Here is a 24,177-nt window from a genome sequence, read left to right on the forward strand (position 1 = left end):
AAATGATAGTGTTTAAGTAGAAAAGAGTAGGTTATAAAACATGAATATGAACTCCATTTTTATAAAATATGTAGAGATATTTTTCTCCAATATCCAGAAAAATGTTTAGAATGAGAGTTGCCAAATACTAACATTGGTTTTCTCTGAGGGTTGTTATTACAGGTAATCTTTGTTTTATTTTTATCTTTTCTAAGATTTTAAGTTATTTTGAAATGAGCTTATATTGGTTTTATCGTCAGTAAAGATAAAGCTGTTTTTATTTTGGAAAAAATTGACATTTCACTTTTTTTCAAATTGTCTTTTTAGTGATAAGATGTTTCCAGCTTTTGGTTTTGGCGCTCAGGTACCTCCTCAGTGGCAGGTAGGAGAAAATCTCATTTTTAAAAGCATCGCCTCCTGGAAAAGCAAAACAAGCTTCATCAGTTGTTCTTTCATCTTTTGACAGGTATCACATGAATTTCCAATGAACTTTAATCCATCCAATCCCTACTGCAATGGTAAGTTAAAAAATAAACATGAAGGCTTTAAACTGAATGCCTCACTAGTCTTTGTTATTTGTTTTCTTTCTTGTGATTTAAAACTATTCAAATTCCCTCTCTAGGTTTCTTTTTATGGCGTGTTTAACCTTCTGTTGTGTAAGGTACAAGAATCGCACACGGTGGTTGGAGTGGTAGTGATAATTATGGGGCAGATCAGTACTGTGATGGTAAAGTTTGTAGGCTGAATCCTTCTACCTGAAGAGCTTTCATAGAAGCAGAGGATTCTCAATCCTGAAACTAGATCAATAAAAATAATGTGTTAAAACTGTTTTCACCTGTAAGTTGGTTTTAAAATAAATCTTGAGTAAAATAAGTAATTCAGGATATAGATCTTTTGAAGTTTTTTTTTTTTTCAGAGTAGCAGTCACCTTCTACAAAGAAAAAGTGTTCAGCATCTGATTACCTCCTCACACTGTGTTTTGCGAGTAGATGGGGTGGGCGAAAGGAACAAAGAATACAACTCCTGGAGCAGCTTTCCTCTGTGTAGAGAGCAGGAGATAGACATTTGTCTTTCCCTTCACTTTTTTCTTTATACCCCAAATATCCAAGTGCTTCCTCCTTTATACTGCATTGAACAACCAACCTAAAATGCCACATTTCCCTCAAAGCTTTATAACACTGAGCAGTTTGAAGGAGGAAACAAAAGTAGGGCAGAGGCATAATTTAAAATTCTAGACGACAAACTAATTTTCTGCAAAGGGTCCTTTTGACAATTACAGAATGTGTAGATTTCTAACAGATGAGAGTGTTCTTTCCTTTTCTTCCTAAACAGCATTCATGAAGTGGAAGGCCATGAACATCTTGTTGAGGGTAATTTGCTTTAGGGTTTTCTCCAGGATACTTTTCCTGTACTAGTTGAGTGCTCCCTTGAGGCACTTCCAGTGGCTGGTTGTGGCCTTTTTTTTGTCTCTAGCCATTTGAAACTGGGAATAGTATTCTTTTTGAGATATGGGCTTTGTGCTTATGAAATTGGAATAATTTAAAAAATTTGTTATAATTGTGTTTGGTTTATTGCAAATAAATAATGGATGACATACCACTTGGTAATTCATTTCAGAAATTCATTTACTCTATGAGTAATATGGAAACCCTGGTGGCTTAGTGGTTAAGAGCTATGACTGCTATCCTACAGATCGGCAGTTCGAATCCACCAGATGCTCCTTGGAAACTATAGGGCAGTTCTACTCTGTCCTGTAAGGTCGCTATGAGTCAGAATTGACTCGACGGCAGCGGTTTGGTTTTTTTGGTTTATGAGTAATATGAACCCATTTTTGGGCTACTCAGCTAAGTAAGCATAGCTTTTCTACTCTTGGTTTATAGCCTAGAGAAAGAATCAGTTTGGTTTTAGATAAGAGAGACACTACACAGAAAAAATACAGCCTTATTTTAAGACAACAAAGTTTATTCCTTTTCATTGTTAATCATTGAAGGTAGTTGCCTGGAATAACATGTCTCACTTTTTCCTTTAAAATGTGAAGGAAAGATTTTGATATAATTCACTTATAGTTGAGGAAATGAAGGCAATTAATATTTGTAAAGAAATTTAATGAATAGCTTTGTTTATGCCTCCAGATTGAAAAGCAAGCAAAGATGATATAAACGGAAGAAAAGGTCGTTATTGCTATGGTTATGGTTTAGTGTTTCTACAGAGCATTCCACTGCAGGGAAGGTCCTGCTGGTGGTCCATCTTAATATTTTTGTTACTACTGGATTGACTGACTGCTAGCTACAACATCACCTCATGGGTGTAAAATTACCTCTATTTATGAATTAGTTACATTCTCAGAGGTTGTTTATAAGACCTTGTTCTAAGTCCAAAGTGACTAAGAGGAGTTTATTGGAACTCTTAAATAGATGAATGAGTTGTTCTTATGAAGCTTTTAAACCATGTGTTTGTCCCCCTTCCTCATTGATCTGTGTTCTCTTGGGCATTTTTTAAGGAAGAGACCCATTTTAGTATATATTAAGTCTTTTGAGAGAGATTTCCTTGATTATCTCAGCAAGTATTGGGAATTCTTCAGGATTTGTAATATCCTAGACACTCTGATATTAGAGGAAGATTCAGCAGGTGCATATGTGGGATAAAAATTTCATCAGCAGTGCTTTTATGAGGCATGGCAATCAACTTTTGCTATCGTATAATGACCGTGGCTTATTTCTTGCTCACTTTACGTATCAGCTGCTGTGGCTAGACTGTGGCTCTGCTCGTTTTCATTCTGGGGCCCAGGCTGAAGGAGCAGCCCCTATCTGGGATGTGCTGCTCCTATGATAGAACGAAAGAGCAAGAGAGCTGGTGAAAACAAGCTGTAGTTCTTGAAACATCTGCTTAGACATGGTGGACATTATGTCCATTCATATGCCATTGGCCAAAGCTAATCTAAAGCCCCTGCCCAACCTCCTTTTATGTAACACCCAAGCAGCCCACGGGCATACCCTGTATACAAAGATGTTTGTGTTTCTGCAGCAAAATGTATGAATATTCACCTAATTGTGATAAATACTCTGGAAGTGAATATCTGGAACTAATATAATCTACCATACTGTGCTTAACCTTTAAGTATTGAATAAACTCTTGGCTAGGATTAGCATTAAATTTATAGCATCTGGGCATATATGCAGAAATTTTTCCATTTTATCAATAACTTTTTCTTCTCATTGTCAGTTGTATGTTACAGCACTTTTTCATGGTTCTTTTTCCGTTAGAGTCTCGTTCCCAAATCACATCAAAATTAAGCACAAAGGCAGCAATCCTACTGTAGACTAATGAATGATTTGGCTGAGATGAAAATAAATGCCTTCTACTGCAGGAGGGTCGAACTGAGTTTTTGCGATGGAGCTTAACTATGGAGTTTTGTAACATATAACCAAAACTACTGCCGTTGAGTCGGTTCTTACTCATAGCGACCCTATAGGACAGAGTAGAACTGCCTCATAGAGTTTCCAAGGAGCGCCTCGTGGATTTGAACTGCCTACCTTTTGGCTAGCAGCTGTAGCTCTTAACCACTACGCCACCAGGGTTTCCTTTGTAATATATAGCTTAGAAGAACTCCTGAATATAGAATGTTTGACTATTTAAACACCTTCTCACTTAATGATTATATCATTACTTGACATTTTCACTTAGGATAGTAGTGAAAAATTTATTATCTATTTTGTGCATTAACGACATACTTCTGGCAGTAACAAAAACCAAGGTGTGAGGCGAGAGTTACATTGGCTGTGACGGTCAAGGTTATGTGTCAACGTGACTGGGCCATGATTCTCAGTGATTTGGCAGTTATGTAATGATGGAATTTGGTGGTTATGTAATGATGTAGTCATCCTCCATTTTGTAATTTGTTGTCATCATTCTCCGTTTTTACATAACACTAATTTTGCTTATTAACCTGGTCTTTGGAACCTAACCATAGATAAGTGAGGAGAGGGTGTATATATTGATATATGTAATTAAACTGGCAAATATGGTAAATAATAAACAATTAACTTTTGCTTGAGAATTTTTAATACTGCTTTTGTTGTCTAGGAATCCAAGGTATTGTAGAGGCGTATCGGACCTGTCTTCCCCAGATAAGACTCTATGGACCAACTAATTTTTCTCCAATCATAAATCATGTGGCCAGGTTTGCTGCTGCAGCCGCACAACAGCAGACAGCTTCTGTAAGTGCTCTTTGGCCAGGGGACAGGGAGAATACAGATTGGTTGTTGCTCTTGCTGCCATTTTTCTATTATTTGGACCATTGAGATACAAAATCAGGGCAGGAAGCAATGATATGGTCATTCTTGGTTTGGAATAATATCTGTTTTCATTAAATTAGTAATTGTTAAAAACAAAACAACACTTACACATGAGTCTTTTCTCTGTCTTTTTAATTAATTTTCTTAGGTATGTTCTACAAAACAAATTGACAGTGGCTATCATCTACTTTTTTAAAGTCGATTTAACAAATTAAGGGTTAAGGAGATTACCACCCCAGTTGCTATTACAAGATTACTTACTGTATTAAAGAGGTTTGAATTAGCCAGTCCTTGCCTACTGGATCTTGGATAGCAAATATCTCTTTGCTTCAGTATACTCAGCAGTCAGGTGGGAATAACTACCTCATATGGTTTTTGAAAGGACTAAATAAGAGACTTTGTAGAAAGTGCGCAGTGCCTGGGTCAGGGTATACACTTAGCACATGGTAGCTACTGTTATAAATATTATTCCCATTTTAAACTGAAGTGGCCCGACCTAAACTCTTTGTAACATTTTCCCATTCTCTGAAAGATTTTATAAAAAAATTGAGAGAAAGATTTTCCCCCCAATCCTTATCCATTTTTTTAACAGTGTACTTTTGTATGGTAAACAGTTCTGCTTCTCCCATATTTGATCTTTTGAGAGTAAAGTTGCCACTTGCTCACTTGATTGATTCTTTGGCATATTTAGTACGTCAGTTAAATCAAAGTGTTTATTCCTATGTTTATTTAAATTTTAATCTTTGGAATTTAGATACTTGGCTTTCATGTATTTATGCCAGCACTATTTTGTGATCTGCTGTACTTTTAATGAATCTGTAGTTTTTGTATGAATGGATTTCCTTGTCATCAGAGGATCTTAGGATGTTTTATGCAAGTAGATTCCTGGTTGGAGAATGATAAGCAAAATGAGCAAGAGAGAAACTAAGTTACTCATCAAGCTAGAGGTATTATTTACCATTACTTTTATTGTTTGGAAGCTCTACCTGCTCACTGGACATAACTTTCTTTTTGTCCTTGCTAAGAACCAGTTGCTGCTAAATGTAACAGAGCCTTTCTTTTTGGTAGCAATATTTTGTGCTCTTGATTATTACTGATGGTGTGATCACAGACCTTGATGAAACCAGACAAGCTATAGTTAATGCTGCCAAGCTGCCCATGTCCATCATCATTGTTGGAGTTGGAGGTGCTGACTTCAGTGCCATGGAGTTTCTGGATAGTGATGGTGGAAGTCTCCGGGCCCCGTCAGGCGAGGCAGCCATCAGAGATATCGTCCAGTTTGTGCCTTTCAGGCAGTTCCAGAATGTGAGTACCATACCTCCCCATCTTGGTGCACAATAAGGTGTTTGAACACAGACCTTTGCAATCCACAACCAGGCAGTTGAGTGGGTGTGCATGGTTAGATGGCAAGTGAACACGGTCCTTTTTCTATCTGAAGAATTCTGATAAGATTTAGGAGTCTTGTTTCAGGGTATATACTTTGTGTGTCTCTTGCAGTCTATATGGTAAATTGTTAAAAACTGTATTATCATTTTTTAGCCATAAAGAAAAATTAAGTTCTGATACATACTACAACATGGATAAACCTTGAACGTTATGCTGAGTGAAAGAAGTCAGACACGAAAGGACAGATATTATATGATCCCACTTATATGAAATATCCAGAATAGGCAGATGCATAGATATCAGAGTTTATTAATGGTTACCAGGGTCTAGGAGGAATGGGGAGCACTCAGGGGTACTGAGCCTCTGTTCAGAGTACTGAAAGGTAGTTTATTAATGGTTACCAGGGTCTAGGAGGAATGGGGAGCACTCAGAGGTACTGAGCCTCCGTTCAGGGTACTGAAAGGTAGTTTATTAATGGTTACCAGGGTCTAAGAGGAATGGGGAGCACTCAGAGGTACTGAGCCTCCGTTCAGGGTACTGAAAGGTAGTTTATTAATGGTTACCAGGGTCTAGGAGGAGTGGGGAGTACTCGGGTACTGAGCTTCTGTTCAGGATACTGAAACGTAGTTTATTAATGGTTAACCAGGGTCTAGGAGGAGTGGGGAGTACTCGGGGGCACTGAGCTTCTGTTCAGGGCACTGAAAGGTGGTTTATTAATGGTTACCAGGGTCTAGGAGGAGTGGGGAGTACTCAGGGGTAATGAGCCTCCATTCAGGGTACTGAAATGTATTTGGAAAGGATAGTAGTGATGGTTGTACAACACGGTGAATGTCATTAATGTCACTGAATAGTATACTTGGTGACTGATTAAAATGGCAAATGTTTTGTTATATATATTTTACCATAATAAAATTAGTAAAGCAACAAAAACAAAACAACAAAACTGCATTGTTGTGTCTTAAAATATATTTTATCTTTACCTTTGTAACAAACAAAAAAAAAGAAAAACACTCTATGCAAATATGGAAACCCTGATGGTGTAGTGGTTAAGAGCTACAGCTGCTAACCAAAAGGTTGGCAGTTCAAATCCACCAGGCACTCCTTGGAAACTGTACGGGGCAGTTCCGCTCTGTCCTTCCTGTGGGGTCACTATGAGTTGGTATCGACTCAATGGCAGCAGGTTTTTTTTTTTGGTTTATACAAATGTATGTGAATTTACCAAACTGGAAGATGAATTGATAAAAAGCACTCAGGAGATTGTTTTACCCAGTTTCTCCCAATGGTAATATCTTTTAAAACTACAGTGTGGTATCATAGCCAGGATATTGGCATCGAGACAGTCAAGATACAGAACATTTCCATCTCCACAAGGATCCCTCATGTTACCCTTAAAAAAATTTTTTTTTTCTTGATTGGCTGCCCATTTGCTAGTCCGTTGGCTAGAGAGAGCTGACTTTGTTGGGACTTTTTTTTTTTAATGTGTGCCCCTGGGTGTTCCCGTACTGTCAGGTCCGCCAGTATCCAGTCGGGTATATATAAGGCAATAAGAAAACCCAGGGAACTCATCACCGTGTTGTTCCTTGAGTCCTAAGGTCTCTAGCTAGCCTGCCTCCTTCTCTTCACCGTTCAGAGTGCTCCTATGTTTTGTTTTATATGTAACATGAAAGGTTTTTAGATATACTTTGTGGGAAGAATAGGGAAAAGTACATCTACTTCATAGAAACAGAAGCCCTGTATTTATTTTAAAAAGTAACTATAATTTCCTAGAACTAATAAGTAAGTTTATTAAAGTCACAAGTTACAAACATCAATTTTATTTCTATATACTAGGTTTGAACACGGAGAAACCAAAATTCAAAACGCAATACCATTGACAATCACTCAATAAATAAAATGAAGTACTTGAGTATAAATCTAAGAATACATGTACAGAACTTATATTCTGGAAAAGAAAATACGTTCAACATCATTATCCATTAGGGAAATGACAATTAAAACCATGATGAGATATCCTTACACACCTAACAGCTAAAATAGGAAAAAAAAAAAAAAGGAGAACATCAAATGCTGGTGAGGATGCAGAGAAACTGGGTCACTCATACGTGTTGGTGGGAATGTAAAATGGTGCAGCCACCCTGGAAAGCAGTTTCTTTAAAAATTAGACATATACTTAGCATATGACCCAGCAGTCACACTCCTGGGTATTTATCCTAGAGAAATGAAAACACAAAGTGTACATGGACGTTTATAGCAGCTTTGTTTGGGCAAATGGTTAAATTGCGGCGCATCCATGCCATGGAAATACTACCCAGCAATAAAAAGGAACAAGTTATTGATACATGGAATAAGTTGGATGGATTTCATGGCAATTGTGATGAGGGAAGAAGCTGGTATTAAAAGCCAACATTCTCGAGCTGACAAAATTATAGAGATGGAGAACAAGATCAGTGGTTCCCAGGGGTCGGGGGACCAGGGTAGAAGTGGGAGACTGGCTATGACTATAAGGCGTTGGAGTGATGGAACAGTTTTGTATCTTGATTGTGGTGGAGGTCATATGAGTTTACAGCCAAAAATACCCAAAAAACCAAACCCACTGCCATCGAATTGGCTCTGACTCCTAGTGACCCTATAGGACAGATTAGAGCTGCCCCAGAGGGTTTCAAAGCTGTAATATTTATGGAAAGAAACTGCCACATCTTTCTCCTACAGAGCGGCAGGTGCATTTGAACCGCTGACCTTTTGGTTAGCAGCCAGGTACTTGACCACTGTGCCACCAGGGCTCCTATGAATTTACATACGTGATAAAATTGCATAAGACTGCACACACACACGCACCCAAATGAGCACAGGTAGAACTGGTGAAATCTGATCCAGACCTGTGGACTGTACCAATATCAGTTTCCTGGTTTGATATTGTACTAGAGTTCCTAAGATACTACCTTTGAGGTGATAGCGTACCAGAGTGACTTTACTTCATTGTGAAAGGATATTATTACTTTTGAGGAAACTGGGTGAAGGGAACATGGGACATCTCTACTATTTTTGCACCTTCCTATGACTCTATGACTATTTAAAAATAAAAAATTAATACTAGGTGAGTAAAAGATGTATATGTAAAAGTTAAAAAATAAAATCATCAAATGCTAAAATGCTGGCACCAATAAAGGACTTGATAAAGTCAGCAGGGATAATCATAGCATTCATGGGTTTTTCCTAAGAAAAGATACAAGACTCGGAGTTGGAAATTGCTGGATTTTCCTGACTGGGCAAATAGTCTTTTGGCAAAACTCTAGTAAAAATTAGGTTGCCAATAAAGTCACTTTGATTTTGTTTTTCACAAGGCTCCGAAAGAAGCGCTTGCTCAGTGTGTCTTGGCGGAGATTCCCCAGCAGGTGGTGGGCTACTTCAACACATACAAACTTCTTCCTCCGAAGAACCCAGCTACGAAATAAAAGTTGTGTGGCTGCCTCAGTCGGATTCCTTTGTGCTGCGTGGAGCAGTGGATCCCTCTCTCACCTGAAATATGAATCTGTCCTTTGGTGTACTTTCTACCCCCAGCATTATGATGTAAACCTAGTTCTCTATGGATTATATCTGTTCAAAGAATTTTCTCTATACTTTAGGAAAAGTGCCGAGTTAATTGTGGTCCAGTAAATTCAGTGATTCCCGGTGATTTCAAATAATTGCATTGAGGCCCCTTGGATTAGAAAATATGGGGATAGCTGGTTTTGTTGTTTACTTTCATATAATGAAAATGCTGTTCTTGAATGTCAGTAGAAAGAATGAAAAATTCTTAGGATGATGTGATTTGCAAGTTGCTGTACTTTTCTTTTTGCTTTAGGCAGTGTATATTTTGCAAGCCAGTGTCCACACCTGATGAAGAGAGCTTCTTAAATGGGATGATATTGAATGTGTTCCTAACTCTGCATTGAGTGCTTTTTCATGGGGGAAAAACCACCTTCACACGTTCCTGAATTTTGCTGCAGAGTAGAAACTGCATGATTTATAAAACAGTGTGCGTTTCTTAGGACTTCGTGCAAAGTACTATGAGAAGGGAGGTCATATATTCAGGCTGAAAAGTGCACAGTCAACAAGTGGAAAGAACCTGGTGTAAGTCAGCCATTTTCATTTGGCTTTCTAGATCTTTTATTTTCATTGTGAAAATCTCAACGTGGTCAGCTTTGGCCTTTCTTTTCATGGATTGTATTTGACACTCAGGATCCTGTACTTGCTAAGATGATGATTTGTCCCAGATCCTACATGATTAGCTTATTTTAAATGGGGTTTGTTAAAATGTCTAGCACCGCTTTGTCCAGGAAACAGTGAGGACCAAACATATAATGGGAAATTCATTTCCTTCTAACTAATGAAAGACTTATAAAAAGAGGTGGTCCCATGCATTTTGTGTATGGGATCATGTAGACATTTCCTCCTTTTTAAAATAGCATGTTTAAACTCATGATATCTATTAATTCAAAACTTCTTTTTACATTTTAATAATGTGTGATCTCCTAAGCCTACAATGTATAGTATTAAGCATAAAATCTGCTATAACTGTAACCTGTTGTAACTTAAGAAAGGAAAAAAAAAAAACATTTTGCAACTGCTACATTAGGTTATACTGGACTTTTATATGCCTTTTTTTCAGAGATGAATTTTTTCCCCTGACTTTTAGAACATACTCTTAGAGGCCATTACATTTTCAGAATAGATGTAGTAACATTTACTGCAGACCTGTGTGCCAAGTACTGTGCATATCCATATGCTGGCCAGTCATCTTTAACAATTCAACATTAAAAATTGTGTTTATCACACATCCTTAAGTTTATGCACACAGCACCGTGCTAACATGCCCTTCAGTTTTATTGAAAAACCTGTGCCCCAGCTCACTCCCCTTGGGCTCTGCATTGTCTAAAGAAAGTGAAGTCTCAGCTTTGACTTCTCAGAAACAGCTCTTTGCCAAGGTCAGGCTGAGAGGGGACCTATGCTTGCCCAGTCCCAGTGAGCAGTTATACTTTCCCATGTGGCTAGCTGGCCTCTGGATACTTGCTGTTAATCTGAAGGTGCCTAAATTGGAGTTTGTTACTCTGTAGTATAGTATATATCGTTAGTTGACAAGTCCTTTTGACATTAGCAATTTAGAGAGAAGAAAACTGATCATTCTCTCAATACTTCGGAGCCTTAACTGCCTAAGATTCCCTAATTTCATTTCTCTTTATGTGCTTGGAAAAAGCATGTTACTCTGGTTGTCAGACTTTTTCTTTTTTAAACACAGGAAGCCTTTTTTTTTTTTTTTTTTACTGTGCAAAAAAGTATACACAGCAAAGCATTCATCAATTCAGCGAATTCTACATGTATAACTCAGTGGCGCTGATTACATTCGTCATGTGCTACAACCGTTCTGGCTATCCTTTTCCAGAGTAATTTACCACCATTAACATAAACTCATTGCCCCCAGAGCAAAGACTTTCCCTTTCCCCCTCCTTCCCACGCATGGTGACCACTAATCTTTAGCTTCTATATATTTGCTTATTTTGTATAAGTGAGATCATGACAATATTTGTTCGTTTGCAACTGATTGATTTTGCTCAGCAAAATGTTTTCAAGGTTCACTCATATCACAGCATGCTTCAGGACTTCATTTCTCTTTATGGCTGAGTAATATTCCATCATATGTATATACTACATTTTGTTTATCCGTTCATCTGGAAGCTATTTTATGAAAATGGTATGTGCACAGTCTCAATGTATAATACAAACCAAATAGAGGTGGAGCTTCTCTGTCTGAAGCAGAGGCAGAGTCTAGATCCCCACTCGCTGGGCCATCTCTCCTCTCCATCCTTCTTAACCCGGCTCTTCAGCAGTACCTGAGTCACCTGCACAGGACACTCGGGCACTTCTGGTCATGAGCATTCTGTTACCACTGTTGACTTGATTTGGTCTTTATAATTTTATATTCTGGTTTTATCAGAATTGTTCTCTCTAAGTGTTTTCTTATTATTCAGTATTGGTCAGGTCCATCAGTAGCTGCTGTCACTCAGATGTGTGACTCCCATCACATAGGGTAACTTTTTGCAGTTTTGAATAAAAGCATTTGCAATTCCTAAACTATCATTTTATAAAATTCTCACAATTCAACCCTCCACCTCATCACATGCTGACTTAATATTGGTTTTATATTAAAATAGCCCCTTCTACTTATCCTGTCACCATTCATTCAAGTGCCATTGGTCTGCAAAATGTATTTAAAGAAAAAATGATCAAATTGACTGAAACCTTTATGTGATCAGGTATATTAGAAATGTATATTGGAGTGACAGTGCCTTGGATAGATGCAATATTTCTCACATATGCCTTTATTACGTTTTTCTCTGAGAAAATGGTATGCCAACTAGCCTAGTCACTAGGCTTACTGCTTGCAGTCATTGGAGGAATTAAAAAAAATATGAAATTCTTACCTCAAGTCAGACCAGGGATTTACAACTGTTTACTTTGGTTGTGCCTTAGGCAGAATTTCCAAAGTAAATTCAGGGCTGTATTGCTGCTTATGCTGTATTTTGATATACTTGGCCTTTTTCATTTTGTGAATGTTTAGGAAAGCCATTTTCAATAAATCTCTGTTTCTTTATGTGTGTGGTTGATAATCATGGAAGTCACACACAAGGTAAGCCAGAAGCTTGGTTGAGATTCTGCACGACTGTTCTGTGCTCTAAGGGTGTCATTCCTGATGTTAAGTGTATACGTTACTAATATATGAGTTGAGGTCAAATGTATCTTCCATTTTGAATTCCCTTTGAATAAAGTTATTTCTTGATGTGGTAGTGTCTTGTTTTTGTTTTTATTCTCAACATGTTATCAAAACCAATAGAAAAGTTAGGAATAAAATGAGTTTAGTGTTTTAGATGGCCTATATTCTACATATAACCCTGGTTGCGCAATGGTTAATTGCACGGCTTCTAACCAAAAGATCGGCGGTTCCAAATCACCAGGTGCTGTGTGGGACAAAGATGTGGCAGTCTGCTTCCGTAAAGATTTACAGCCTTGGAAACCCTATGGGGCAGTCCTACTCTGTCCTGTAGGGTCACTAGGAGTCGAAATCAGCTCAACAACAGTGGTTTTGGTTTGGGTTATTCTGTATCTTACTGAATTAAACACTTTGGAAGATTTTATTATTTTATAGGATTTATTCATTCAAAAGATTAAATTGATTCAAGATATTTTTCTGGATGCAGCGAAGGAAAGGTTCTTATAGGTATAGTGGACTCACATTTTGTCAGTCATGTTAAGGAGGACAGTATATGCACCTAAAAACTTAAAAAAAAAAAAAAATTGTTTCCATTATGTTCCAGTCATTGTACAAGGCCTTGGGGGTACAGCAGTGCCCAAGGCAGCCACCATTGCAGTCCTCATAGAATAATGGTGTAGTGGGGGAGACAAAACAGCAAACAAGAATTACAGAGGTGTGAGGTCAGCGTGTGATGTACATATAGTAGGGTTAGACCTACCCTGTCTTAAGAGGCAAGGAGTGCTTCCCTGAAGATATGTCATTTAATCTAAGACCTGGAAGTTAGCTGGATGAAGAAGGTTAAAAAGCGTGTATGATGGTGTCAGGTCAGCAGTAAGTCTGGGTTGAATGTTTTAGCAACTCTTTTCAAAGAAGTTTGAGTTTGCTGGAATAAAAAGTGAGAGAGGGAAAGGGGGAGATCAGAGAGAGATGAGGTGGCGGATTGGTGGGTGAGAGTTCCAACATAGGTTAAGGGTGATGGGATACCACTGAACGGACTTAAGCAAAGGAATGATGTGATCAGATTTGAGTTTTTGAAAAACCGGAGGACCTTACATTTTAGGACAGACACATAGAACCCTGTTGCCAGACTTGAGTCTGGCCACAATGGCCTTGCCTTGGTGATGCCAGATGGGGTAGTTGGTGATGGTCACCATCTGGAGGAGGCTCAGTGTCTGATTTTAGGTCAGTTTCTTTCTAAATTCTGTGCTTTCCGTGTCATAATCCTGCCTCTATATCAGATTATCTGTTAGGCCATTATCTCATCAGTTCCTTGATTGTTCAGAGGCTGGCTCAAGTCTGGTAACGTACAAGCAAAGACCATCACCCTTGTCACTTCAAGCTTGGTGTAATTTGGCCAAGTTCTCTAGAAAACTCACAGCATCTTGCAGTGTTCTTGGAGAATTATGCTTCAGCTTGGCTATTGATTCTCTCCTCCCCAAAAAGAATTAGTGAGGCAAGCATCATTATAAGCTAAATTTTGACTTCTTACAACCTGGAAAACCCAAAAAACTAGTAACCAGTTGCCATTGAGTCAATTCCAATTCATGACAACCCCATGTGTGTCAGAGTAGAATTGTACTCTACAGGGTTTTCAACAGCTGATTTTCTGAAGTAAATAGGCCTCTCTTACGAAGTGCCTTTGGATAAACTTGAACTTCCAGCCTTTCAGTTAGTAGCCAAGCATGTTAACTGTTTGCACCCCCCAGGTACTCCACAGCCTGGCGAGTCATGATATCATTAATGTTTTCACAAACAGACCCACTAAGCTGCTACTAAGTTTTGTAGCAGCACCTGGTCTTCTCGGACTGGACTCAAGAATTTCAGGTGTTGGAGAGCTCTCAGAGAGAAGACCTAGTAGGAAATTTTTGTCTTTTTCAGCCATCCCTTTGATCCAATAAGTATTCACTTATTCTTTGAACAAAGATTTGTTGAGTAGCATAGTACTTGTAAAGGAGCCATGGTGGTGCAGTGGTTAAAGTGCTTGGTTGCTGACCGAAAGGTTGGTGGTTCAAACCCACTGGCTGTAAATCTTTGGAAACTCTACGGGGCATTTCTACTCTCCTATAGGATCACTATGAGTTGGAATTGACTTGATGGCAGTGCGTTTGATTTTGGTTTCATTTTACTACTTGTAATCAGTGGGGGAATTTAAAAAGTAAATTCTTACCAACCTTAAAGAGCTTATAATCTGTGGGAAAGGGGACACTATAGGACTCTAAAACAAAAAAGTAATGAACAAGGTAGAGGGAGCCCTCTGTACATCCAGGGGCAGGAGTAAAGTGAGAACCCCTAACATGACTTCTGGCAAGATGTTCCTCCCTTCTCCCCTCTTTGCAACATGCATTGCTTTCCACCACCATTTGTCCTGCGACCACCAGCACCGATCATGCTAGTCCTCACAAGAAGCCCAGATCGCTACCTTGCTCTCTCTCACCCCCATATGGCTCCTGTGTACAATCCATGTTCTGACCCCAAATCCCACCCCTCTTGAAGTCCCTAAACCCTTCCCCTCTCCTCTCTTAAATTGGATCATTCATCAGCAAAATCCTTTATTTCAATATTTTCTCTGAACTATCCCTTCACCGTTTTAATTAAACCTGGCTCTCTTGAAGAACATTACTTCTCCTGTGACCCTCTCAAGTGGAGGCTATCTTCCATTTCCTGATCTTCTACCCCAGCTCTTGGAGGTGAATTAGATGGTCTACCTTAGTGCTTCTATAGTCAGATAATCACTCTTCCCTAAAACCTCAGGTTTTGAATCTCATATCATTAGATTAAACCACTCTCTATCCTTTTAACAATAATCTTGTTCACCTTACCTCACTCAGCCCTCACTTCTAAGATCATAAACCAAAAACCAAACAAACAAAAAACCAAATCCATTGCTGTCTAGTGGATTCCCACTTATAGCAATCCTACAGGGAGAAGTAGAATTGCCCCATAAGGTTTCCAAGGAGCGGCTGGTGGATTCAAACTGCTGACCTTTTAGTTAGCAGCTGAGCTCTTAACCACTGCATCACATCCCAGAGAAAACACTTGATTGTTCCTCCAAACCTTGGTTCTCCTATAGTCTTCTGCATCATACTGTTAACACGCTGGCCTGAACTATGATAACCCGTCACCAAGATTATTACAGAAGTTTCCTACCTGCTCCTTGCTTGTGCCCTTGCCCTCCTACAGTCTGTTTTTCGTATAGCAGCTGGAGTGATCCTTTTAAAACTTAAGCCAGATTATGCCATTTCTCTGTTCAAAACCCCCTGCTGACTTTTTTCACTCATGATAAAAGCCCTACATGTTGTGGCTCCTCCTGCTCTTACTTTTCTAATCTTCTTTCCTACTAGTCTTCCACTTGGCCATTCTGCTTCAGCCTCATGGGCTTTCTTGCTCTTACTTGAATATGCCTGACATACTCCTGTCTCAGGGTTTTGCACTTGCTATTTCCCCCCCTCTTTGCTTGAGAGGCTTTCTCCCTCACCTCCTACAGATTTCCATCCAGTGAGGCCTTTGCTGATCACCTATTTCAAAGTACCCTTTTCCCTTTTTATTTTTTTATCTTTCCCCCTTTTTTTTTTTTTTTTTTATCTAGCCCTCTTCCCTTCTTATTTTTCTCCATAGCACTTATGTTCATCTAATATATAATCCTTTAGGTTTTACTTCTTAATTTTGCTTATTGTTGTTCTTCATCCATTAGAATGTAAACTCCAAAAAAATCAGGAATTTTTTTCTGTGTTGTTCACTTCTCTATTCCCAGAGCCTAGAAGAGAACTTGGCATCAAGTAAAAAACTTGGCATCAAGTAGGCACTTGCTAATTAGATAATGAGTGAATGAATGAAGTATGTATAAGGCATATGTAAGGACAGAAGTTAGTTTACATAAGAAAACATTGAAGCTTTGAGTAGGGAGATTTTCTGTTTAATGCGGGGAGCAGTCAGGGCAGAGGGAAGATCAGAGAGAGGTTCAAGGAAAGTTTGGCATTTTATTGGACCTCGAAGTTACATAGGGTTTGTTTTTAAAATTTATTTTATTTTGTTTTTGTTGAGACTATACACAGCCAAATGTTCAACAATTTTTACATGTAGAGTTCAGTAGTACTGATTACATTCTTCAAGTTGTGCAACTTTCTCACTCTTTTCCCAATTGTTCCTCCGCCATTAACATAAATCCACTGCCCCCTAAGCTTCCTATTTAATCTTTCAAGTTACATAGGGTTTTATAATGCAGAGAAAGCAGAAGAGCCTTCCAAAGATAATGGCACTGGCAATGGCCAGTGAGTAAGGTGAGTTTTGAGAAACATTGTTAGAATATGAGGAGACAAATATGAGTTTGTAATATCCCCGTTGTTTCGTAACCAATTCCCTTTACTCATTTTACAAAGTTCAAACTACATTACTCTTTCACATTCCCATCTTAAGTGAAATCTGAATTTAGTCCCTTTCAGGAAGACAGGGTAAATCTGAAGTAATTCTCTCAGGTTTGGGAGACCATATGACCCTAACATAGCAGACTTGGTCATTATTCGACCCCATAAAATCTCGGGAAATGTACATGTTTATTTGAAAAAAATCTTTGTTTAGGTGGATGCTACTTTTATTAAGTCAGTCCATGATCTTTGTATTTGAAAAACAACATGGTGTCTTTGACCTTGGACTATGCCATTCTCTGGTGTGGTCCTGGGCACAGCACCCTGTTTTCTGTTTTGTAATATAGGGGCTTGGAGGTGGAATCTCTAAGTTCCCTTTCAAGTTGTAGATTCTGGTATTAACAACAGAGCTTGGTATTTTTTAAAGCTGGATTCCAGGAGGCTCATCACAAGCTGGGTTAATAACCCTTAACATACACTGTGTGTGTGCTTCTGTGTTAGTTAGGTTTCCCAGCAGAGACGAATCTTGTAAATTGATAGCAGTCATTGTGTGCAGTGGGCAGAGATGACTAGAGGTGCAATGGGACTGTGAGAGGGGCTGTGACCTTTCAGGCATCACTCCCTTTCCTCATCCAGGGGAGTTATGGTCTAGAAATGTCAGGTTGTATTGTTTAATGATGCACATTTACTTGACCTTTGCACCATCATTTCTACTCACAAAAGTTATAGTAGGAAAAAAATACAGCCAGTCATAAAGGCTCATAGAGGAAAGCATCAAATTTTACTGCATCGTATGGGTAAGGTACTTACAACTCGAATCTCAAGCATCTTTCATCTGATTAGATACAATAAATTCCAAGAGCAGCATACTGATTAATATCATCTAAACATTTTAAAAACTTCTCACAGGAAGGTAAAAGAATTATTATAAACATGGAACAGGCCCAAATTATAGAAAGAATGCTCTTCCCTTGTTGGTGTTCTACGTAGCAATTTCTCATCAGATGTATAACTGAAACGAAACACAGTCTGTTATATATTACTTTAGGATTATTAAACACCGATGTTAAGCCAAAGATAGCTCCTAGAATACAGGGAAGAAGCCAAATTACTCCTTACCCTTGGATACATTTAGAACTTTTGACCCATTCTAGTAAAACATTTGGTATAGTTGTATACTTTAAAAATGATTTCTAGTTCAAAGTTCTCTCTCATTTTAGATTGAGAAAGGTTTTATTTCTAACATGGTCTGTGTGTAGGGTTGCTAGATTTAGTAAATCAAAATACAGGACACCCAGCTAAATCTGAATTTCAGATTAACAATAAATACTTTTTTCATATAGGCATGTTCCAAATATTGCTTGGCACAGTAGTAATACTAAAAAATTATTCATTAACTGGGTGTCCTAGATTTTATCTGGCAAACCTATCTTCATGGTAGGTTATACAACTGGCTATAATCCTTCACCCCCTCTGTATCCATTTACAATGTGACTTTACAGTCCTCCCATCAAGAGGTGGATTTTATTTCTCCACTTCTTGAATCTGGGCTGGTCTTGTGATTTACTTTGGCTATCAGAATGAGGTAGAAGTAATGATGTATCAGTTCTGAGCCTATATCTGAAGACCCTTGCTCACTTCTGGCAATCCCCGCTGTCTTTTTTGATGATTTTCAAGTGGTCTTCCATAAGGATTACAACCAAGAAAACTGTATGGAGCAGTTCTACCCTGTAACACAGGGAGCTGACTTGATGGCAGCTAACCACAAAAACAACCCCAAACACAACAGACCAGAGGGGTATATAACCACCACTGGGAACTTCTGCTTTGAACTCTCCTGAAGCCAAGGTTCCTTGCACAGATCTTGGTGGTTCAATCCTAAGAAAGAGTATGGTCAGACCCTGATTGATGACCCTGGGAGCTTGCTTATGGAGTGCCTGTTCCTCCATTGCTTGCCTGACCTCTCTTTCTCTTGCTGCATTGTATCCTTTGCCTTAAAGTCAAAGCCCTATGTGAGTATGTTCTATGGAGTGTTGTGAGTTCTTTCAAATACCTGAAGTTGGGAAATCTTAGCACTCACAGTGACCTTGGGCAAATTAACGATTACCATATTTCAGTTTCCTCATTTGGAAAATGGAGATGATAAAAATAATAATTACCTTATAGGGCTGTTATCAGAATCAACTTGAAGGCAGCTAACGAAAACAACAACAGGGTTATTATGAAGATTAAGTTAACAGAGGTACAGCACTTAGAACCGTATTGGCACATAACCAATTAACCAACCAATAGCTGTTGAGTCGATTATGACTCATGGCGACCTATGTGTTTCAGAGAAGAACTGTGCTCCATGGGGTTTTCAATGGCTGTGATCTTTTGGAAGCAGATCACCAGGCCTTTCTTCCAAGGTGCCTCTAGACCAAAAACACAAACCCACTGCTGTTGAGTTGATTCCGACTCATTGCGACCCTATAAGACAGAATACAACTGCCCCATAGGGTTTCTAAGGAGTGGCTGGTGGATTTGAACTGCCAACCTTTTGGTTAATAGCCAAATTCTTAACCACTGTGCCACCAGGGCTCCAAGGTGCCTCTGGGTGGATTCAAACTACCAACCTTTCTGTTAGTAGCCAAACACTTAACCGTTTGGGTCACTTAGGGACTCCAGTATTGGCACATGGTAAATGCTATATAAGTGTTGACTGTTATTATTTTAGGCATATCTGGAGCCTTAGCAAGGAGAGGTCACTTTGCTTTAATCGTGTGTGTGTCTATGTGTCTATGTGTATGTGTGTGAGATAATATTTCCTGTCCACTCACCTATTATTAAGAAAAACATCTTGTTTTAAAAGTTGATTTTTTAAAAAATTGTACTTTAGGTGAAAATTCACAGCTCAAGTTAATCTCTCATACAAAAATTTATACACATATTGTTTTGTGATACCAGTTGCAATTCCTACAATGTGACAGCACACTCCCCTTTTCCTCCTTGGGTTTCTTGCGTCCATCCAACCAGCTCCTGTCCCTTTCTGCCTTCTCATCCTGCCTCTGGACAGGAGCCTCCCTTTTGGCCTCATGTATCTACTTGAACTAAGAAGCACACTCTTTGTGAGTATTATTTTATATTTTATAGTCCAGTCTAATCTTTGTCTGAAGAGTGGACTTTGGGAATGGTTTTAGTTCTGGGACAACAGAGTGTCCAGGGTAAGATAGCTGATTCTTTTTTTTTTTAATTAATTTTTATTAAGCTTCAAGTGAACATTTACCATTCCAATCAGTCTGTCACATGTAAGTTTACATACATCTTACTCCCTTCTCCCACTTGCTCTCCCCCTATTGAGTCAGCCCTTTCAGTCTCTCGTTTCGTGCCAATTTTGCCGTCTTCCCTCTCTCTCTATCTTCCCATCCCCCCTCCAGTCAAGAGTTGCCAACACACTCTCCAGTGTCCACCTGATTTAATTAGCTCATTCTTCATCAGCATCTCTCTCCCCACCGCTGACCAGTCCTTTTCATGCCTGATGAGTTGTTTTCGGGGATGGTTCCTGTCCTGTGCCATCAGAAGGTCTGGGGAGCATTGCCTCCGGGATTCCTCTAGTCGCAGTCATACCATTAAGTATGGTCTTTTTATGAGAATTTGGGGTCTGTATCCCATTGGTCTCCTGCTCCCTCAGGAGTTGTCTGTTGTGCTCCCTGACAGGGCAGTCATCGATTGTGGCCGGGCACCAACTAGTTCTTCTGGTCTCAGGATAATGTAGGTCTCTGGTTCATGTGGCCCTTTCTGTCTCTTGGGTTCTTAGTTGTCGTGTGACCTTGGTGTTCTTCCTTTGCCTTTGCTCCAGGTGGATTGAGACCAATTGATGTATCTTAGATGGCCGCTTGTTGGCATTTAGGACCCCAGACGCCACATTTCAAAGTGGGATGCAGAATGTTTTCATAATAGAATTGTTTTGCCCATTGACTTAGAAGTCCCCTCAAACCATGTTCCCCAGACCCCAGCCCCTGCTCCGCTGACCTTTGAAGCTTTCATTTTATCCCGGAAACCTCTTTGCTTTTAGTCCAGTCCAATTAGGCTGACCTTCCTTGTATTGAGTGTTGTCTTTCCCTTCACCCAACGCAGTTCTTATCTACTGATTGATCAATAAAAAACCCTCTCCCTCCCTCCCTCCCTCACCCCTTTGTAACCACAAAAGTATGTGTTCTTCTCCGTTTTTTCTATTTCTCAAGATCTTATAATAGTGGTCTTATACAATTTTTTTTTTATACAATATTTGTCCTTTTGCCTCTGACTCATTTTGCTCAGCATAATGCCTTCCAGATTCCTCCATGTTATGAAATGTTTCAGAGATTCGTCACTGTTCTTTATTGATGCGTAGTATTCCATTGTGTGAATATACCACAATTTATTTACCCATTCATCCGTTGACGGACACCTTGGTTGCTTCCAGCTTTTTGCTATTGTAAACAGAGCTGCAATAAACATGGGTGTGCATATATCTGTTTGTGTGAAGGCTCTTGTATCTCTAGGGTATATTCTGAGGAGTGGGATTTCTGGGTTGTATGGTAGTTCTATTTCTAACTGTTTAAGATAACGCCAGATGGATTTCCAAAGTGGTTGTACCATTTTACAATCCCACCAGCAGTGTATGAGAGTTCCAATCTCTCCTCAGCCTCTCCAACACTTATTATTTTGTGTTTTTTTGGATTAATGCCAGTTTAGTTGGTGTGAGATGGAATCTCATCGTAGTTTTAATTTGCATTTCTGTAATGGCTAATGATCGGGAGCATTTTCTCATGTGTCTGTTGGCTGCCTGAATATCTTCTTTAGTGAAATGTGTGTTCATATCCTTTGCCCACTTCTTGATTGGGTTGTTTGTCTTTTTGTGGTTGAGTTTTGACAGAATCATGTAGATTTTAGAGATCAGGCGCTGGTCTGAGATGTCATAGCTGAATATTCTTTCCCAGTCTGTAGGTGGTCTTTTTACTCTTTTGGTAAAGTCTTTAGGTGAGCATAGGTGTTTGATTTTTAGGAGCTCCCAGTTATCTGGTTTCTCTTCATCCTTTTTGGTAATGTTTTGTGTTCTGTTTATGCCCTGTATTAGGGCTCCTAGGGTTGTCCCAATTTTTTCTTCCATGATCTTTATCGTTTTAGTCTTTATGTTTAGGTCTTTGATCCACTTGGAGTTTTTGTGCATGATGTGAGGTATGGGTCCTGTTTCATTCTTTTGCAAATGGATATCCAGTTATGCCAGCACCATTTGTTAAAAAGACTATCCTTTCCCCAATTGACTGACACTGGGCCTTTGTCAAATATCAGCTGCTCATACATGGATGGATTTATATCTGGGTTCTCAATTCTGTTCCATTGGTCTATGTGCCTGTTGTTGTACCAGTACCAGGCTGTTTTGACTACTGTAGCTGTATAATAGGTTCTGAAATCAGGTAGAGTGAGGCCTCCCACTTTCTTCTTCTTTTTCAGTAATGCTTTGCTTATCCGGGGGTTCTTTCCCTTCCATATGAAATTAGTGATTTGTTTCTCTATCCCCTTAAAATATGACATTGGTATTTGGATTGGAAGTGCGTTATATGTATAGATGGCTTTTGGTAGAATAGACATTTTTACTATGTTAAGTCTTCCTGTCCATGAGCAGGGTATGTTTTTCCACTTAAGTATGTCCTTTTGAATTTCTTGTAGCAGAGTTTTATAGTTTTCTTTGTATAGGTCTTTTACATCCTTGGTAAGATTTATTCCTAAGTATTTTATCTTCTTGGGGGCTACTGTGAATGGTATTGATTTGGTTATTTCCTCTTAGGTGTTCTTTTTGTTGATGTAGAGGAATCCAAGTGATTTTTGTATGTTCATTTTATAACCTGAGACTCTTCCAAACTCTTCTATTAGTTTCAGTAGTTTTCTGGAGGATTCCTTAGGGTTTTCCATGTATACGATCATGTCATCTGCAAATAGTGATAGCTTTACTTCCTCCTTGCCAATCTGGATACACTTTATTTCTTTGTCTAGCCTAATTGCCCTGGCTAGGACTTTAAGTACGATGTTGAATAAGAGCGGTGATAAAGGGCATCCTTGTCTGGTTCCCGTTCTCAAGGGAAATGCTTTCAGGTTCTCTCCATTTAGAGTGATATTGGCTGTTGGCTTTGCATAGATGCCCTTTATTATGTTGAGGAATTTTCCTTCAATTCCTATTTTGGTAAGAGTTTTTATCATAAATGGGTGTTGAACTTTGTCAAATGCCTTTTCTGCATCAATTGATAAGATCATGTGGTTTTTATCTTTTGTTTTATTTATGTGATGGATTACATTAATGGTTTTTCTGATATTAAACCAGCCTTGCATACCTGGTATAAATCCCACTTGATCAGGGTGAATTATTTTTTTGATGTGTTGTTGGATTCTATTGGCTAGAATTTTGTTGAGGATTTTTGCATCTATGTTCATGAGGGATATAGGTCTATAATTTTCTTTTTTTGTAATGTCTTTACCTGGTTTTGGTATCAGGGAGATGGTAGCTTCATAGAATGAGTTGGGTAGTATTCCGTCTTTTTCTATGCTCTGAAATACCTTCAGTAGTAGTGGTGTTAAGTCTTCTCTGAAGGTTTGGTAGAACTCTGCAGTGAAGCCGTCTGGGCCAGGACTTTTTTTTGTTGGAAGTTTTTTGATTACCGTTTCAATCTCTTTTTTTGTTATGGGTCTATTTAGTTGTTCTACTTCTGAATGTGTTAGTTTAGGTAGGTAGTATTGTTCCAAGAATTTATCCATTTCTTCTAGGTTTTCAAATTTGTTAGAGTACAATTTTTCGTAGTAATCTGAAATGATTCTTTTAATTTCATTTGGCTCTGTTGTGATGTGGTCCTTCTCGTTTCTTATTCAGGTTATTTGTTTCCTTTCCTGTTTTTCTTTAGTCAGTCTAGCCAATGGTTTATCAATTTTGTTAATTTTTTCAAAGAACCAGCTTTTGGCTTTGTTAATTCTTTCAATTGTTTTTCTGTTCTCTAATTCATTTAGTTCAGCTCTAATTTTTATTATTTGTTTTCTTCTGGTGCCTGATGGGTTCTTTTGTTGCTCACTTTCTATTTTTTCAAGTTGTCGGGACAGTTGTCTGATTTTGGCTCTTTCTTCTTTTTGTATGTGTGCATTTATCGATACAAATTGGCCTCTGAGCACTGCTTTTGCTGTGTCCCAGAGGTTTTGATAGGAAGTATTTTCATTCTCGTTGCTTTCTAAGAATTTCCTTATTCCCTCCTTGATGTCTTCTATCACCCAGTCTTTTTTCAGGAGGGTATTGTTCATTTTCCAAGTATTTGATTTCTTTTCCCTAGTTTTTCTGTTATTGATTTCTAGCTTCATTGCCTTGTGG

At 38.7% G+C, this 24,177-nt stretch overlaps 1 protein-coding gene across 2 annotated transcripts in view; it reads left to right on the forward strand.

Annotated features, from left to right (window-relative positions):
* Positions 1-12,478, forward strand: part of CPNE3 (copine 3) — a 59,020-nt gene extending 46,542 nt beyond the window's left edge. For both annotated transcript variants that reach the window (XM_064267886.1, XM_064267887.1), the window contains 5 exons: positions 307-361; positions 446-497; positions 4,063-4,196; positions 5,343-5,579; positions 9,002-12,478. In XM_064267886.1, the coding sequence (XP_064123956.1) occupies positions 307-361; positions 446-497; positions 4,063-4,196; positions 5,343-5,579; positions 9,002-9,112 (589 nt within the window). In that variant the 3' untranslated portion in view covers positions 9,113-12,478. The remainder of the gene's footprint in view (positions 1-306; positions 362-445; positions 498-4,062; positions 4,197-5,342; positions 5,580-9,001) is intronic.
* Positions 12,479-24,177: the final 11,699 nt, after the last annotated feature.

This window comes from Loxodonta africana, chromosome 14, assembly GCF_030014295.1.
Source record: "Loxodonta africana isolate mLoxAfr1 chromosome 14, mLoxAfr1.hap2, whole genome shotgun sequence".
In the NCBI taxonomy this organism is placed as follows: Eukaryota; Metazoa; Chordata; class Mammalia; order Proboscidea; family Elephantidae; genus Loxodonta; species Loxodonta africana.